At 38.7% G+C, this 17,311-nt stretch overlaps 1 protein-coding gene across 4 annotated transcripts in view; it reads left to right on the forward strand.

Annotated features, from left to right (window-relative positions):
• The window catches only part of LOC131692366 (zwei Ig domain protein zig-8-like), a 428,468-nt gene that overhangs the window by 327,816 nt on the left and 83,341 nt on the right, over window positions 1-17,311 (forward strand). For all 4 annotated transcript variants that reach the window (XM_058979372.1, XM_058979370.1, XM_058979371.1 and 1 more), the window contains 2 exons: window positions 7,241-7,389; window positions 9,522-9,599. In XM_058979372.1, the coding sequence (XP_058835355.1) occupies window positions 7,241-7,389; window positions 9,522-9,599 (227 nt within the window). The remainder of the gene's footprint in view (window positions 1-7,240; window positions 7,390-9,521; window positions 9,600-17,311) is intronic.

Raw genomic sequence — 17,311 nt, forward strand, 5'->3', positions numbered from 1 at the left:
TATCCGCAGTGTAGCCGTTACGCATTGGTCTATATGTACACTGTAGACGAGTGGTAATATTCGCCCATCTTATTCTTTTTGTGATAACGATTTCGAAATGCCATAATCAAATTCAAATATGATACTTCAACATTGCTCCAACTCCAGTGATGAACCACAATATTGTAGGCCAGAATAATTCCTACTTACTCGGACTTTATACTGAGAAGAAATCTGTCTTTTGTATTTTTGGAGCAATCGACTGTACGTTCCAGTTTTGCGAATACGAGCCAATTTATTTTTAATAACGAAAGCGTTCATTCTCTATTTTTTTAACACTCAGGAAATTCCACGAAAGAGCAACGTTTGTAAAAATAGGATTATTATTACGAACAACTTTACAATTTAATCCAATTCCTTATCGACTTATATATAATACATCGAAGATGTCATAAATATTTCTGTTTTACAATTCTGTGTTGAGTTAGGGAGGATCAATAAACAACTTTAAATAAACATTGTATTTCGATCATTGATTTGCATTTTAAGTAACTTTATTACAACTTATCATGACTTCAGCTGGAAGTATTTATAATTCTGATTTCGCCTGATAATATTTACAATTTGTATTGGACATTAATATACGACTGCTTGTTTGCTGGGCAGACTCAGTCCCGACAGTTGTAGCAAATCAATCAATGAAAACGATTTCACCCTTTGGCTCACACTTGCTTTACAGTGTACGGCCGCCGGGGTTGCTTGGGGGATTTACAGTTGTAAATTGCTCAACTTCAACCAATATGCTTGGATCTCCAAGAGACTCATGTCTGTAACGGGCGCAATCCCGGACCGTGGCTCGTGGCAGACTAGAAGCAGAGATAACATCTCTTAGACCATTGGTCTCGGCATCCGGACCGACATCCCATCAACACCGGTACAACTAAACACGCTCCTTATAGTCGTGGCACGAACCATATCCTATCCGGTTAGATATGCAGTGGCCTCCGTTTATATCTCCGCCGGAGTGCGCACTATTGGTACAAAGTTGAAGAAGGGGTACTTCAACGCCCATCAGCCGCTGTGGGGAACTGGTAGAAGCGGTCAACGGGGCAACTAAACTTTAGAAGTCATGGAAGAATGGAACGCTATTGTACTTAACAACGGAAGCTTCGCCTATATCCGAGGTCAATACTCTTCAGTCTTGGACATATCTTTCTGCTCCGCAGAGCTGGCTGGGGCCTACAGCTGGTCCGTTCTCGCAGACACCGGAAATGATGACCACTTTCCAATTTAAATAACGTACGACATCATATCACCAGCCAAGACTTGCTATCGGCGCCGGTAATACGACCAGGCGGACTGGTTTGCCTACGAGGAGGCATTCTCGGACTCCCTCGCACCAGGCCGCGAATACGTACCCGACCAACTGATTGAACTCGCTCAAGCCGCCGAGCGCAGTATTCCTCGTATAAGTGGTAAACCTCGACCCCGAACTATCCACTGGTCGAACCCAGTTGTCAGTCAAGCTATCAAAGACCGCCGCAAGGCATTCCGGATACTGAAAAAGACCCCCGCTAGCCACCCCATGAAAGAACAAAGGGCTGCAGAGTTTTGTAGATCACGAAACCAAGCCAGAAAGGCCATCAAGGCTTCAAAGATCAAGCGCTGGAACACGTTTTTTCAAGGGATATCTCCCGATGTTTCCACCGAGGTTGTTTTGGAAGAGAGTTAACGCCCTCAGCGGGGAAAGAAGGCAAGTCGGCTTCTCCCTCGAAGTAAACAGAACCACAACATTCGAACCACAAGAAATTGCTGAAGAACTCGGCAAACACTTTAGCTCGTTATCCTTAGACGCTGCCCTCCCTCCATCCTTTTTAACACTATGCAAAAAAACTTAAAAGAGCGCCCATATCCTTCCCACCGGACTCCGGATAACACAGAGCTTTCTCCGGGATGGAGTTAACTGCGGCACTCGCTGCTGCCCGCGGAACTAGATGGCGTCGGCTACCCTATGCTGCAGCATGCTTCACCCGAAGCTAGAAGAGTGATATTGGAATGTTTGAACCGCATCTGGAATAGCCAACCCATTCCATCCTCTTGTAAAACGGCCCTTGTAATCTTCATACCAAAGAAGGACAACGCTCCCCGTACGGCGAAAGACTTCCGACCGATTAGCCGGCTCCCCTGCGTAGCGAAAACTATGGATCGGATGGTCAACAAACGGTTTATGACCTACCTTGAAGAAAACTTCCATCTTGATCAGCGCCAATTCGCATTTCGCAAGGGTGGAGGGACTGGAGCCAACTTTGGATCCTTTGGAGAAATCCTCCAGTAGGCCCTGGCGGACGACCTGCATGCCGACATAGCAATGTTGGATATCGCCAAGGCCTACAATACACTATACTACAAGGGGGTTCTCCGACAACTAACTAGCTAGGGAGTCACCAGAAACCTTGGGAATTACATCAAGGACTACCTCAACAATCGTGTCTTCGGAGTGGGAGTCGATAGCATACAATTCAGAACGTACGTGAAAGAAAACGGTATCCAACAGGGATCCTTCCTCGCCGTCACTTTATTCCTCGTCAGCATGAACTCCCTTTTTGCATCTCCCAGGTGGAGGTTTATATTTTCGTGTACGCCGACGACATCATATTCGTCGTAGTGTGAGTACCGACCACTCGAGTGCGGATAAAGCTCCAAACCGCAGTAAACACCATCGGCAAATGGGCTGAAGCAATGCGATTCAACATAGTCGCCGCCAAACGCTCAGTGTCACATTGTTGCAATTTCTATCACCTGGCCACTAACAGACCAGTCAAACTCAGAAATACACTTATCCCTTTCCGCAGAGAACTAATAATTTTCGGCATCACGCTGAACCGCCGTCTCACTTTCGTATGTCAAACGAGACTGTGAAAGCAAGGAATGCCTCATTCGAACCATCAGTGCCCAGCATCCGACATGGAACAGGAGAACTGCACATCAACAGTGCGCTCATCAACAGCAAAATATTCTACGGTATTGAAATAACCAGCTACAACTTGGGCGGGCTTAAGAAGATCCTTGATCTCCTGTACAACGGAACGACTCGGGTGGCCTCTAACCTACTGCCGAGCACTCCCACCGAAGCAACCAGTGACGAAGCTGGCATTCTCCCCATTCGGTGGGTGGCCGCTAAAATCGCACTCAGGGATTCCTCGAAAGGTCTTCTGGTGGAACTTGTGCCCTCATAATATAATATATTCCTTGAATACACCGGCACAGACCTCCCTGAAATAGCTCGCCTCCGCAGAACCCGGGACTGAAATCAACTACTTTTTAGTTGAAATTGTGATAAGTCGGATTCACAAAGATCACAGGAATAATACTCAGCACGCTGAATAGTAGCGATGTGATGATTGAGTTTACTATGTTCTGTCAGTACCAGTCAGAATATTGAAATTGTACTTGGAAAAATGAGGCAAATTCTTTGACATTTTCGGATTCACATCCGGCAGAAAAGTCAGCTCTAGCCACTTTGTCTACCGATTCATTGCCAGTAATACCGGAATGGCAGGATACTCTTAGAAAGCATTTGAAATGCAGAGCTCTTCGATATGAGTTCGAAATGCGGTTACTAATTTCGATCTCGAATCAGCCGAGCTAAGTTCTTTCGGGGCAGCCTGATTGTCAGAACAAAAATACTTATACTGTTTACTCATAAAAAGGCGGAATTTTTCGTGAAAAATAGAAATTTTTATTTAAAATGAGTGAAAAACCCCCTTAATTGAAAAATTATCTCAAAAACTCAACGTAGGGGTTAGATGTTTTAACATAGAATGTTTATGCAAAATTTGAAAGAAATCGGGTAAGTAGTTTTGGAATGGCAAGTAACACCGCAAATCATATTTTTGCCTTTCTCATATAAAGAAAGGCTATGCAAGCACTCCAAAAATCGATTTTCAAACCGAGGCTCTGAGGGCCGAGTGTCATATCCTATTCTAATCAGTTCATCGAGATCGCAAAATGTCTGTGTGTGTATGTATGTGTGTTGCAAATAATGGCACTCAATTTTCTCAAAGATGGCTGAACCGATTTGCACAAACTCAGTTTCAAATGAACGGTATAACGCTCCCATAAGACGAATTTGAATTTTTAGTTGATCGGACTTCCGGTTCTGGAGTTACGGGTTGAAGAGTGTGGCCACACAGCAAATTCCCATATAAACTGGTCATTCTATGATGTCCGAATAATGTAATACATATTCAAATACGTTCAACATTACTTGGTTGTGCGGGTCTAGATCACTAATGACCAATTAAAGTAGTTTTGACTACATTGGTCACCTATGACGGATCTTGATGCCTCCTGGGCACTCGCCAAGGTCCCGAGTTAATGTCACACCTATTTGCCAGCAAACTCTTAACCGATGTTTACAAACTTGATTTCAAACGAAGGATATAGTACTCCCATTGACTGCTATTGAATTTCATTCAGTTCTGACTTTTGGTTCCGGAGTTCCAGGTTGGTAATTGCGGTCACATAGGAATTTCTCATAACCGGTACAATCATAATACCTCATAGGTTGAAAATCTATTGAAATAAACATCAATTTACTTCGATTCGCAGGCCTAGATCACTGATGGCGAATTGAAAATTATTGGGATGTATTGTCCACTATCGATAATTCCGGAAGTCCCGGGGATCCGAGCAAATTCCAGATCTAAAGCCACCCCGTATACTACAATAAGTTAGATGATTCCCGACGCATCGTCCCTCTCTTACTAATTATATCCCTTCCTTTCTCCACCATAAAGTTAGCATGAAGACAATATTGAACTCACGCTGATTAAATATAAATATAAATCAATATATTTTCGTTTGTTTCAAGTTTGTCAGCGTCGACATGGTGCTTATCAGGTTCGTGGCAGTCGTGCACTCATATATACTTACCAAGTGCAATAAGAATGTAATAGATATTTCCACAATGTTATATTGAATGTAACCAGCTATTAAATGATAGCTTTGATAAGTGAGAAAGGCACAATTGCACCACTAGGTGAATTAAAACAGAGTTTCCAGAAACGTTCTACAAAAAAATTTGGTCACCGAGTTGTTTGTCGATATTTTTGCATAGAAAAATTACTGCATGTTATTGAAATGATATACTATAATGTACAAATGTTTTGATTAATTCGCTTCACGCAAAGTTCAAAAAAATTCGCAAAGAAAAGTACAGATGTCGGTTGCTAAGCATTGCGTATATCCAGTTCGTGATATAAGAAGGAGTAAGTTCTTTTTATTCTCATCCAAGTCACTTGTAGATCTAATCGTTGGACGATAGCTATGAAACGTAGTCGCCAAGCCGTCTTCGTAGAGTTCTCATTTCGTAGATTTAGGATTGAGATATGTGACGATATCTAGCGAGATGTTCAAATGATCAAAGACGATGTACTTTTGATCACATAACGACGGTTCGAGCTCGTCCTAGTTTGCCAAATCATGCGTAATGCTGTCAGAGTAGAGAGTTATATCTAACACCTCTTCTTTGCCAGGTCGTGCAAATGTTGAGCGATTTACTACATTCAGTATGTTCAGATTTGTACCATTTATCTATACCATCAATTCGGGGTCACTTAAATTTATGTTTGAGCTGACTCAAATTATGTGGTGGGCATTTGTATCATCGCCGATTATGAGAGGAAACCCTTTTCTGTCACAGTATGATACAACCCTTTTGCAATCATCAGAAGGGTATGGTTCATTATGCCGCAAGTATGCTGAACAATAGACGTATTTCTTGTTTATGTTATCAACAGTCATATCGAGATCGGAAAATGTCTGTATGTGTGTGTGTTTGTGTGTATGTATTTTATAAACTCACTTTTCTCAAACCTTGTTTCAAATGAACGGTATAACGCTACCAGAAGTTACTATTGAATTTTTTGTCGATCGGCTCTGGTTCTGGAGTTACGGGTTCAAGAGTGTGGTCACCGCAAGTTACTTATACACTGACATCATCATGATGTCCAAATGGTGTATTACGTATTAAAAAGGGTCCAACATCCAAAGATAATGTCACACCTTAACTTGGCTGATTTTTACAAACGTTGCATGACTGCTCTTGAAATTCATTCAGATCTAACTTTTGGTTCCCGAGTTATAGGTTGGTTACGACGGTTACATAGGATTTTTGCAAATAAACCGTTACAATAGTAATATTTCAAAGATTGATTGTAATCGATTGTTTTACCTCGAGGAAATTAAGTTCAAAATTTTAGCATTTTCGACCACTGAGCAAAGAATTCATGTTGACTTTGTTTAAACTGAATCATATGAAATTATACCAAACTAAAACGAGATGACATTTTTGACAAAAACAAAGCCTGTTATTCAGGCCCGTGCACAGAAAATTGTTCTTTGAACCATACATGGAATAGTGGTTCCATTGAACAAAATGCACATGCAGTGTGAACCCTCTATAAATAACCAGCCAACCAATCAAAACAGTTGACTGACACAGAAAAAACTACCCCCCAAACAACTCTCAACTTATTCGCTACCAATTACACCACTAAAAATAGTATACATCCTAAGCTCTTCGTTAGCTTTTTGACTGAACGACAAACAAGCACCCGCGCTTATCAACGAACACGAGCTTGTTTTTTCCTCCCCTCGACAAGCTAAGCATGTGTCCCTTATTCATATCGTATATGTATAGACAAGGCACTAACAATACCAGAGAAGCCTAATGACGATGTACCGGGAAATCCCCGTGGGTGTCATGACTTCATTTCCTTCTCAACCCAACGACAAGAAAAGGGTCGTACCAAGCAACAACAAAAAACTAAGCAAGCGAGCGTAAATAAAAACGTTGCTGCCGAGTAGAGCCCATCGTCAGTTTCTAAGCGACGTCAGTATGTGTAGGTGCTACCACACGGTTCGTTGCCTCGTCCAGCGCTGGCATAAGCCATCAAAGTCCCAGGAAAGAAAGGCTGGAAACCGGTAACGCAGCTCGGAAACGGGATGTGCGAAACCACAGCGAGAGAAGAAAGTTGCCTCCTTGTGAAACCGTTTTTCTCGTTGCCATCTCTTCTTTTGTTTCCTCTTAGTAAAGCTAATGAAATCAGTCGACAAACCGGTCGGAAGGGAAGAATGAAATGGAGTTTCTTTTTTTTTGTTCTTTGCACTATTAAGCCAACTCGGGCGGAAAAGTTTCCGAAGACACATTCCTTCTCTTGTCTGATGGGTTATTTTTTTTTCTCTCATTTTTTTCCAGTTTCCTTGAGCTCGACGATGATGTTGACCACGGAAGAGTCTGCCGCCCTGCAGCCCTACTTCGACTTTGATGTACAGCGGAATATCACAGTAACCGTGGGTCAAACGGGCTTCCTGCACTGCCGGGTGGAGCGGCTCGGTGACAAGGACGTAAGTATTTAAGCATGAACCGTGGCCGGAAGAAAGGACGAGATAGAGAGATAGAGAAAGCGCACAAGATGGTGGGATTCTTTTCCGCGCGCTACTTTGGCGTGACTTCTGCTTATTGTTTTTTGCACGGCGATTTGCGATTGGCTTGATGAGGTGCTTCTTCTAAATCTGACTTGGTGATAAAAAGATTCTATCAGATAATATAGCGATCGAGGGTACCGTACCAGGACGTTTTTTGGATACGCAATACCAAATTCAACGCGACACCAATAAATATACCGCACCGTTTTATATTTTTTTTGCTGTAATTGGTGAGTCATGTCCATTTTTTGCAGCACAACGATGTTGGCCCTTTCCGAGGTCTCAAATAACTATACAAAATGAATGGGCCACAAGTATAGTAGCATTACATTTAAAATTTGTATTGAAATAAACATGCGAAATTAACGTTTTCACATTTTTGTTTCTAGAGACAACAGTTTATATATTTTACATGAATAATTTTCACTGGAGTTGTCTTCCGTTTACGTGTAGCATCCGATGATTCTGCCAATATACTTATACAAGGCATGATATAATCTTGTTTGTGAGCTATCGAGTGGGTATATTTCCCTGAAGAAAACTCTACTCTCAGAAAACTTCCGGGTAATGAATTTACTATCGCTCACGTTCTGTGATTGATCTGCTTCAACATCAAGCTAAGGAAAATCGTGTTACACCACTAAGTGCCACAGTGAGTGAACTAAGCAATAACGAAATGAGCGCTGCTGTAGATTCGCAAAGCGAGGTAGGTAAGTCTCCTCCTACGCAAGGCTCTATTAGTTGTTGACATTTTCAAACGTTTCGTTAGAGTATCGTGCTATACAATATACATTGGAAGCTGTTGCGCAATGCTTCGCGTGAAACGTGTCCCATTCACAGTGAAACTCAGCTGTGCTTGCAAGTTTTTTATACTTTGATTGTAATGCGAGAAACTTGTCAGTGAAATGATTAAGTAAGATGTAGTTTATATTGTGCATCTATGAGCGCTCGGAAGCATCGAATTGCTTTTACTCAGAACTAGTTGTATAACCTTTACCTAGGAACAAGGTAGCATCCGAGTGGTATTCAACCTACCAGGATTCCAGTAATTTTATGTAAGCAGAAAATGCAAAAAAAAGTGTACGATAAGAAGAACACAATACTGTTAAAATTTACTGCAAAAATGCATTCAATATCCTTGCATCTTTGCTACTCAAGCGAGGGCTATTAATGAAAGCTACGGTACTCTGGAAGACGAATATTATAACTCCAGAGGACGTTTGCGTTTTATTACGTAAATGTTTTGCCCTTTTCAAACAATGTGAAATACTCAATCGGTTTAAATGAGGATTTTCTATATATTTATATTTTCTTTTCACAAACCGCAACGCATTCAGGATATAGATCCCATAGTAGACGTTGACTGTTTAACATGTCAAAATGTTGCTCGTGGGGAACTTTTCACTGAACAAAATTTTAATCTGATCAAAATAAATTTATTGAAGCTATGCCTGGGGCGGCAAACCGGTCGACTACGTTGGCAAACACCCTGTGGTCGAAGAGCATTGTCAACCGTTTGATCCGTAGTGCTGAAGGATACCATTTTTCTGAGAAGTGCAGCGGCTTGATCTATCTATTTGACTTCCCGTGCGCTCTTTATTTTTTTTAACGCAAGTTTTCAACCAGTAAAAGCTTGAGCTTTCAAAGTGAATAACCGTCTTAAAGATGGTTTGTCTCAGCTATACCACCTCCCGATACTGTAATGAGACATGACATGTCGTCAAGATTTTTTTTGCGAAGCATAATATTTTCTTCTGATCTAGTACTGGCACTACTTCAAAAGAATATGTAAAACGATTTGTGGTACATAGTTGCTGAAGATATACAATCAAAAACAAATATTTCATCGTAGAGTGCTTCGGATAAAATGCCATTCCTCAACTCAAGCACAACTTATCAAAAAAAACTTTGCCAGTATTCATGGTGAAACATCAATCAAGCTGCTTGAAAATTTCAAAACACCCATCGCCTCAAAGTTTTTGCTTTGCTCTTGTCATTTTCAATTTCACGCTTTTTTCACCCATTTTATTTCTCTTTCCTCCTCCTACTAGGTCGCCTGGATCAGAAAGCGAGACCTGCATATCCTAACGACCGGTTCGTCGACGTACACATCGGACCAACGATTTCAGGTTAGTGAGTTACGTTAGCAGCAACAGTCATGGTTATTTCGTAATTGGATTCAGCTGAGGCAAAAAAAATGTTCTATTCAAATCATAAGGAATTTGTAATGTGCGCTCAACGAGAGACCATCGGTTTTAGTAGTCTGTAATTTTCTGAGGGAATGTAAATTTCTGGTATAAGAACGGGGTCTTTGTAGCTATAAGAATAAAGCCAAAAATTAAAATACTTATCTGTTCCACTACGTTGTCATAATATGAACTGGTTTTCTTCGGTTATAGAGCTGATTATTAAATATCTTTTATAGCGATGATTTGTGTTGTGCTGTACACTTTTTAGATTGTTGTGCTGTAAATAATTACAATTTTATGTGTAGAATAAAATTGTCGACCTTCTTTTATTCCGTCAGATTTCATTCGGCCCTTTTGGCCTTGTAGCATTCAGCCAAACAACACCTTTGGTTAAATTGTATTGGGCTTAACTGCATTCGATTTTATGATCCATTCGGCCAAATGACCTTCGAGCAATTGACCAGAAATCATGTGCTGGATATCGAAAAAAACATTGTTAATGCATTATGCCAATATACTGAAATTTAACAAAACTGATATGAGCTTGGGCTTGTGCGACCACCTAAAGTGGGACAAGCCCGAACTTATATTCACATATGAAGGTTACGTAATATTCTCGCAAATATTTGAGCGCCCAAAGACATTTTTGCGAGACTGTAGATGATAATAATGTAAAATGAATGTTTTTAACGACATTCAATTAGCAAGGGACTGGAAAATGAAGTATATTTTTCAATATAAAGAGCCATAGTACTCAAGGGAGAGCAAGGGGTTGAAGGAAGAAAGTTTTAGAAAAGCGTGGAAAGGGTCATATGAGCAAGCTTAGAGTTTACCGGCGACTTAACCTTTTGTCTGCTACCGCAGGAGTCAGGATTGTCGGTTCCGATAGCATGAAGTAACAAGTTACTTTACGCTCGTCCGGACATGCCATAGACTCAGGCGATTCGCTTTTCCAATGCCAAAAGATCCTGACTCCAGCGGTAACAGAGAAAAGGTTAAGTCGCCGGTAAACTCTAAGCTTGCTCATATGACCCTTTCCACGCTTTACTAAAGCTTTCTTCCTTCAATCCCTTGCTCTCCCTTGAGTACTATGGCTCTTTATATTGAAAAATTTACTTCATTTTCCAGTCCCTTGCTAATTGAATGTTGTTAAAAATATAAAAAAGGAAAATTGACTCACTTTTAGTCGTTAACGAAAAATGTAAAATGAATTTTTGACATCTTTTTGAAGGGCACAAGTACAGTGTTTTTTTTGCAGAATTTGTTCATAGGAACTACTTCCGGTTATTTTCGTTTTTCGTGGAAACGGTGAATTGTGCAATATTTTACTTCGGCAAAATTATACCTTTTATTGAATTCCATCGTAAAATCACCAAAAATAAGTCACCTATTGGTTCAATGATTGTTTAAATAACTGTTTGCCATGAACGGTTTCTATAGAATGAAATTCAATAGCTGTCAATGGGAGTATTTTATCTATCTTTTGAAATCAAGTTAATATTAAACGGTTACTATTTCACTGAGAAATAGGTGTGATATTAATGCAGGAACTTGGCCAGTTCTCGGAGGGCATCAAGAACAGTCATAGTTAGCTAATGGTTACTTTGATTAGTCTTTAGTGATGTAAACCCCTAAATCGAAGTAATCTTGCTTCTATTTTAATGTGTATTGCGTCATTTGGACATCATAGTGGTGCGAGTTTATGTGTGAATTGGCTGTGGCCGCACTCTTCAAGCCGTAGCACCGGAACCGGAAGTCCGATCACCTAAAAATTTGAAGAAAATCGGACAAGTCTAGCTACCGGACCAACGCACAATGGGAAAAAAACGAAGAAAAAATACATTTAAATCGGTAACTTTGAAACACCTCATCGGAACATCATCACTTGTACCAATTTAAGAAGAACAAAATGTGAGAATTCAAATGGCTTTATTCTTACATTGGACAAAATAAGGGAAGTTTGGGTTTTGGGGTATTTAAACCCCAAAATAACCTAATTTTTGATAAAAAAAAACCTTATATCTCTGATCCACGCTGGAAATCGTACATGAATTGTCCTGATTGTTACGTAAAAAAACCTCAGGAAGCTAATGAAAGTATTTCCATCTTGGGAAGAATACGGGAAGTTGGGGATTTGGGATCTTTAAAATCAGAAATCTTATTGTATTAATCAATTCCTGAATCGCTATTTTGTACTAACGAAGTCGTATGTAAAATATCTCCTCAATTGAAAAAAAAATCTCAGAAATTAACTGAGGTGGTTTGGGTTTAAATACAAAACAGGAAATTAGGGTTTGTGACACTTGAACCCCAAATTCATCTATTTTTTTATAAAAGAGTTTACATCTCTGATTCACGCTGGAAATTATACATGAATTGTACCGATTATTACGTAAACAAACCTCAGGAAGCTAATAAAGTATTTTCATCTTGGGCAAAATACGGGAAGTAGGGGTTTTGGGATATTATAAACCAGGGAAAGTATATTACATTGTATTTATATACTTTAGAAAATAGCAGAGATATTTACACGAACAAATTAATAAACAAATTTCTGTAATATCGATGACAAAATCTTTCTAAACCCCGACATCCCTTATTTTTCCGAGAAAAAATAATTTCATTAAATTCCTGAGATTTTCATAGTAAGAAATAAAACAACATATGTAAGATAAAGAGCGTGAATAAGTTTTATTTATGTTTTAAAAATTAAGTGACTGTCTATGCAAAATGTCTCGAAAACCTAGCTTCTCATATTGTTTTTAAAATCAAACTATCCCATAACATGTACTGTTTTCCCATTATATAGTTTTACATAATTCAATTGTGAGTAGAAGAAACCGACCAACCGATTCTCCCGCCTGGTCCAACTGAGATTTCATTCCATTGTGGGCAATATTTTAGATATAATTTTGTTAACAGATGGTAGAGATTGAAGTATTGCGCAAACCAATGAGATTTGTGAATTTGTTAACCTATTTTTAGTTCAGTTCTTGGGTGTTCCCACATTAAATAGTCCAGATGATAGCAAGAATACTATACTATCAACAGCAAATTGTCCCAAAATCTCCACTTCACGTATTGTGCCCAAGATGAAAATACTTCCATTCGCTTCCTAATTGTTTTACGTAATATCAGTTACAATTCAGGTTTTTTTTTACTTAATAGTCAGTAAAAGTCATATATGATTTCCAGCGTGAATCAGAGAAATAAACTGTTTTATAAAAAAATGGTGATTTTGGAGCTCAAGTGTCATGAAGCCCTAACTTCCCGTTTTAAATTCAAAATCAAACTACCTCAGTTAATTTACTGATTTTTTTCATTATAGATGATATTTTACATACGACTTCGTTAGTAAATAATAGCGATTCAGGTATTTATTAATACATTAAGATTTCTGAATCAAAAGGTTCCAAATCCCAAACTTTCTGTATTTCACCAATAATGAAACAACTTCTGGATCAGTTACTGTGTGTTGCAACATTAAGAATATTGCATTGCATGTACATTTATTGAAGAATAGTCGAGATAATATCAAGAATAGTTGAAATACTGTAATACGAACGACAAAATGTCCCAAAACCCCAAGATCCCGTATTTTGCCCAAGATGAAAACACTTTTATTAACTTTCTAAGGTTTGTTTACGTAATAATCGGTACAATTCATGTATAATTTCCAGCGTGAATCAGAGATGTAAACTTTTTTTTTAAAAAAAGGTGATTTTGGGGTTCAAGTGTCACAAAACCCTAATTTCCTGTTTTATATTTAAACTCAAACCACCTCAGTTAATTTCTGAGATTTTTTTTTCAATTAAGGTGTTATTTTACATACGACTTCGTTAGTAAATAATAGCGATTCAGGTATTTATTAATGCAATAAGATTTCTGAATCAAAAGGTCCCAAATCCCCAACTTCCCGTATTCTGCCCAAGATGGAAATACTTTCATTAGCTTCATGAGGTTTTTTACGTAACAATCAGTACAATTCATGTACGATTTCCTGCGTGGATCTGAGATATAAGGTTTTTTATTAAAAATTAGGTGATTTTGGGGTTTAAATACCCCAAAACCCAAACTTCCCTTATTTTGCCCAATGTAAGAATAAAGCCATTTGAATTCTCAGATTTTGTTCTTCTTAAAATGGTACAAGTGATGATGTTCCGATAAGGTCTTTCAAAGTTACTGATTTAAATGTATTTTTTTCTTCGTTTTTTCCCATTGTGCAACGGGCCTGAAGTTTGTATGGGATTTTTCGACAATTTACATGGAGAAAATCCACTATCTCGCATTTTCGCCGTTAGGTAGCACTGTATGCATCGTATTATCACTGTAAGTGAAAAGTAAGAAAGATAATTTTATTGTCTACAACTTTGTCGAAGACTTCTAGTCAATCCGGCTTTGTTGTAATAAGTTATTAAACTTTTTACAAAGTGATGTCTGAGGCAGTTTTGTATGGGGCCTAGCAGTGCATGGTTGTGTACTAGTACTCGATTTCCACGAACTATACATTTTTGTGAAATAAGGGTTAGATTAAGCTGAATAGTATGTTCAAAAGATGCCAAATAAGAAATAGATAAGCCATAAGCTCCCGAACCAGTCAACGGAGTAAAAATAGTAACAGTATTTAGGTTATCTCTATCCTATGCTGGTGGTGCAGAGGCTAAAGCACTGATCTCAAAAGGCCCTTCATTTAGGGAATATTACCAGTACGATCAGCACTACACCGCAGTTATCCAATTGCGCGTTAGAAATAGGTTGCGAAAGCTCACAATGACGATTGTTTATAATGGCCAATTACCCAATTAACTTGAAAATCAAGCGAGTATTGTTTTTTTTGCGCAGACTATTTAATAAGCACATTTGGATCTCAATAGTGACAGGTTTGTTTAAACACGAAGAACTATTCTAATATGTTCAAACAGCAGTTATTCGTTGCATCATGCATCCTTTATCATGCGATGCATCAATACTGCAGCTCAATCATTTTCAATATAGCGATTTTAAAATCTATTCACTAGGATTCTAACACGGTTTTTGAGCAAAAACCCTGGTGAATGATTAAGTGTCGATTTGAAATTAAGGCTTTTGCATGAAAACTCTGCCAATTTAATAATAGTAATTGTGAGAGGTTAATTAATTTTAGTAAATAAATTATAATTGGATTGATAAATCCATAATTTATTTTCAATTCGTTTTCTATCCAGACATCACACTGAACCGTATCAAATGAATAACGATATTCGAGGTCCCAATTTTTTGTATCTACAGCTTGTATCTATTCTTGGTCGCTAGCAGCTGGATATTTCATGAAAAGTGCACGGAGCAAGAATGATTCCACGACTAATACTCCAAATTTTGTGAAATTAGTTCACGTAAAAATTTCATTATACTAGTAATCATGAACCAGTTCACGAATACATGAGTGATATGTAATGAACTTGGGAACCATTTCACCATTTTCATTTTTTGACAATTTTCAATAAATTAGTTTATGTTACCTAGAATGAGAATCGTCATTAAAACGCCTGAAATTATACTCGTCGACGAAAAAAGAGTAACGCATATACTGCGTTACGGACAAATAATTCATGATATGATGCACAGAAATCATGGTGTATTTTCATAACATGAAAAAACACTATATTCCGAAAATCATGAGTCAGTTTTCTCATTGCAAGGAACGGATTTGTTCCCGTGCGGGAACTGTTAAAGGTGTTTTTGGACACATAACGATTAAATACAAAATTACTATAAATTTAACAAGACACTTTTTTTTTGTTTCTACAAGACCACTTACATTTAAGCCCGTTCGCTTCACGCTCACGCGACTTTCTAAATAAAACTAATGGCGTTTTCGTTTTTTCTTGGTGCTACACCGGTGTAGTCCAAAAAAAGAGATAGACTGATTACATCCAAGTTTGAATGAGTGTAGCACCGACTACACCGATGTAGTGCACTGTCAAAAACGAATATGCCATACATTTAAATTTCTCTCACGTTGGTGGCGTCTTCTTTTGCTGACCACGCTTGCCGTGCTGTGTAGACCGCAGTTTGTTGAGAAGCCCGTTGTATATATAGGAGAAACTGGCGGCTTCACGTTGTAGGTTCACTGCGCTCTCTTCTCTCAATTTTATGTGAAGAACTTCTGCTGTTATTCTATTGGGCTCGTTGTTGGCTCTCTCTCGAACACATGTGTTTTGGAGAAATCAAAACGGTGCCCCGTTCCGTCGTGTGTTGAGTGTGTTGAGTCATGCACGTCGTTCTTGTGCGTATAGAGTTTTTATGTTGTGTTATGTGCTTCTCTAGCATCTGTGATGTTTGCTCAATGTATTTCTTATTATCACAGATTTCTGAGAGTTGCGTAGATCATACACTTAGGATTGTCTCGATTTATGTTACTATTTACCCCATCCCACTTACAAAACCGCCTTCACGTGACAACCATGGAGATGTACGGTTTCCATAACATCGGTTGTTACACTAACACTCCCTCCCATCCCCAATGACTGTAAGGACGTGGTCGGCGCCGCTATTGACTCTTCAAAATGTTGAACTCTCGAAATGTGCACATTGAGAATGGAAGGCTACTCCCAGGCTCCATTCGTTTATTCCCTCTGCAATTTCGCTTGTTTTGGTCAGTCACGGATTAGCGTCTACGAGTTGTATGGCCATCATACTCATGCTCGTACTTCTGAAGAAAATCACTTTTATTCTTCCTGACTGGGGCTCGACCACGTGACAGAGACAGTTGTTATATTTTTTATTCATTTCGTTTATTTGATAGGCACAAATGCGTTAGCTTGGCGGTGCTAAATTTTTTTGTTTTTACATTTTGGATATCTTAAAACAAGGAGGTTACAATGTTGAAATATTTTTTTTTATAAAAGAGAAACAAATTTACAGCTATCTTAAGACTAGAAATAAGATTCTATATACAAGAGAGGGGCAAAAGATTTTTTTATGAAAAATTTTAAAACAAGGGATTCAGTTTGATATACAAGAGGGGAAGTAATTGTTTTTTTCGAAATATTTTACAGTTATCTTAAAACTAACAATATAGTTTGGTACACAAAAGGGGGAAAATATTTATGAAAAATTTCACAGATGTCTTAAAACTAGGGATTCAATTCTATTTACAAGATGACAATACAAATTTGTTTATTTAACGAAGACTTATGCTTGGTCAAGATATTCAGAGGGGGCTTATTTCCACATCAATGTCAGGGCCGTCTTAAGACGACACGGGGCCCCTGGGCACTATTGAGCTAAGGGGCCCCAATAATTGAAAAGGTGTAAACAGTAGGGTGGGACAAAAATTAGATTCCTGCTCCGAGCAACTTTATAGGTACCATTTAAGTCCTAGATCAACTGTGCAAATTCTTAGCTTGATCCCTGAAACTATATTTTTGCGCCCACTGTTTAAGGCTCAAGTTACCTCAAGGCTTGGTAGTGTGCGTAAGAAAAATTGTGTTCAGTTTTGCCACCAGATTATTCATTTGAACCTTTTCAAAACTCTAAAAGAGGAATATCAGTCGATTTATTAGATCATCACGATTCAATTCATGCAAAATACCTGCTGGAAAAACCATCGGCTTAGCTTTTTAGTTTTTTCATTGCGCAGTTGTGTTGCGCACCCCAGCACGGTGTGGTAG

This window comes from Topomyia yanbarensis, chromosome 3 (genome assembly GCF_030247195.1).
Source record: "Topomyia yanbarensis strain Yona2022 chromosome 3, ASM3024719v1, whole genome shotgun sequence".
Classification (NCBI taxonomy): Eukaryota; Metazoa; Arthropoda; class Insecta; order Diptera; family Culicidae; genus Topomyia; species Topomyia yanbarensis.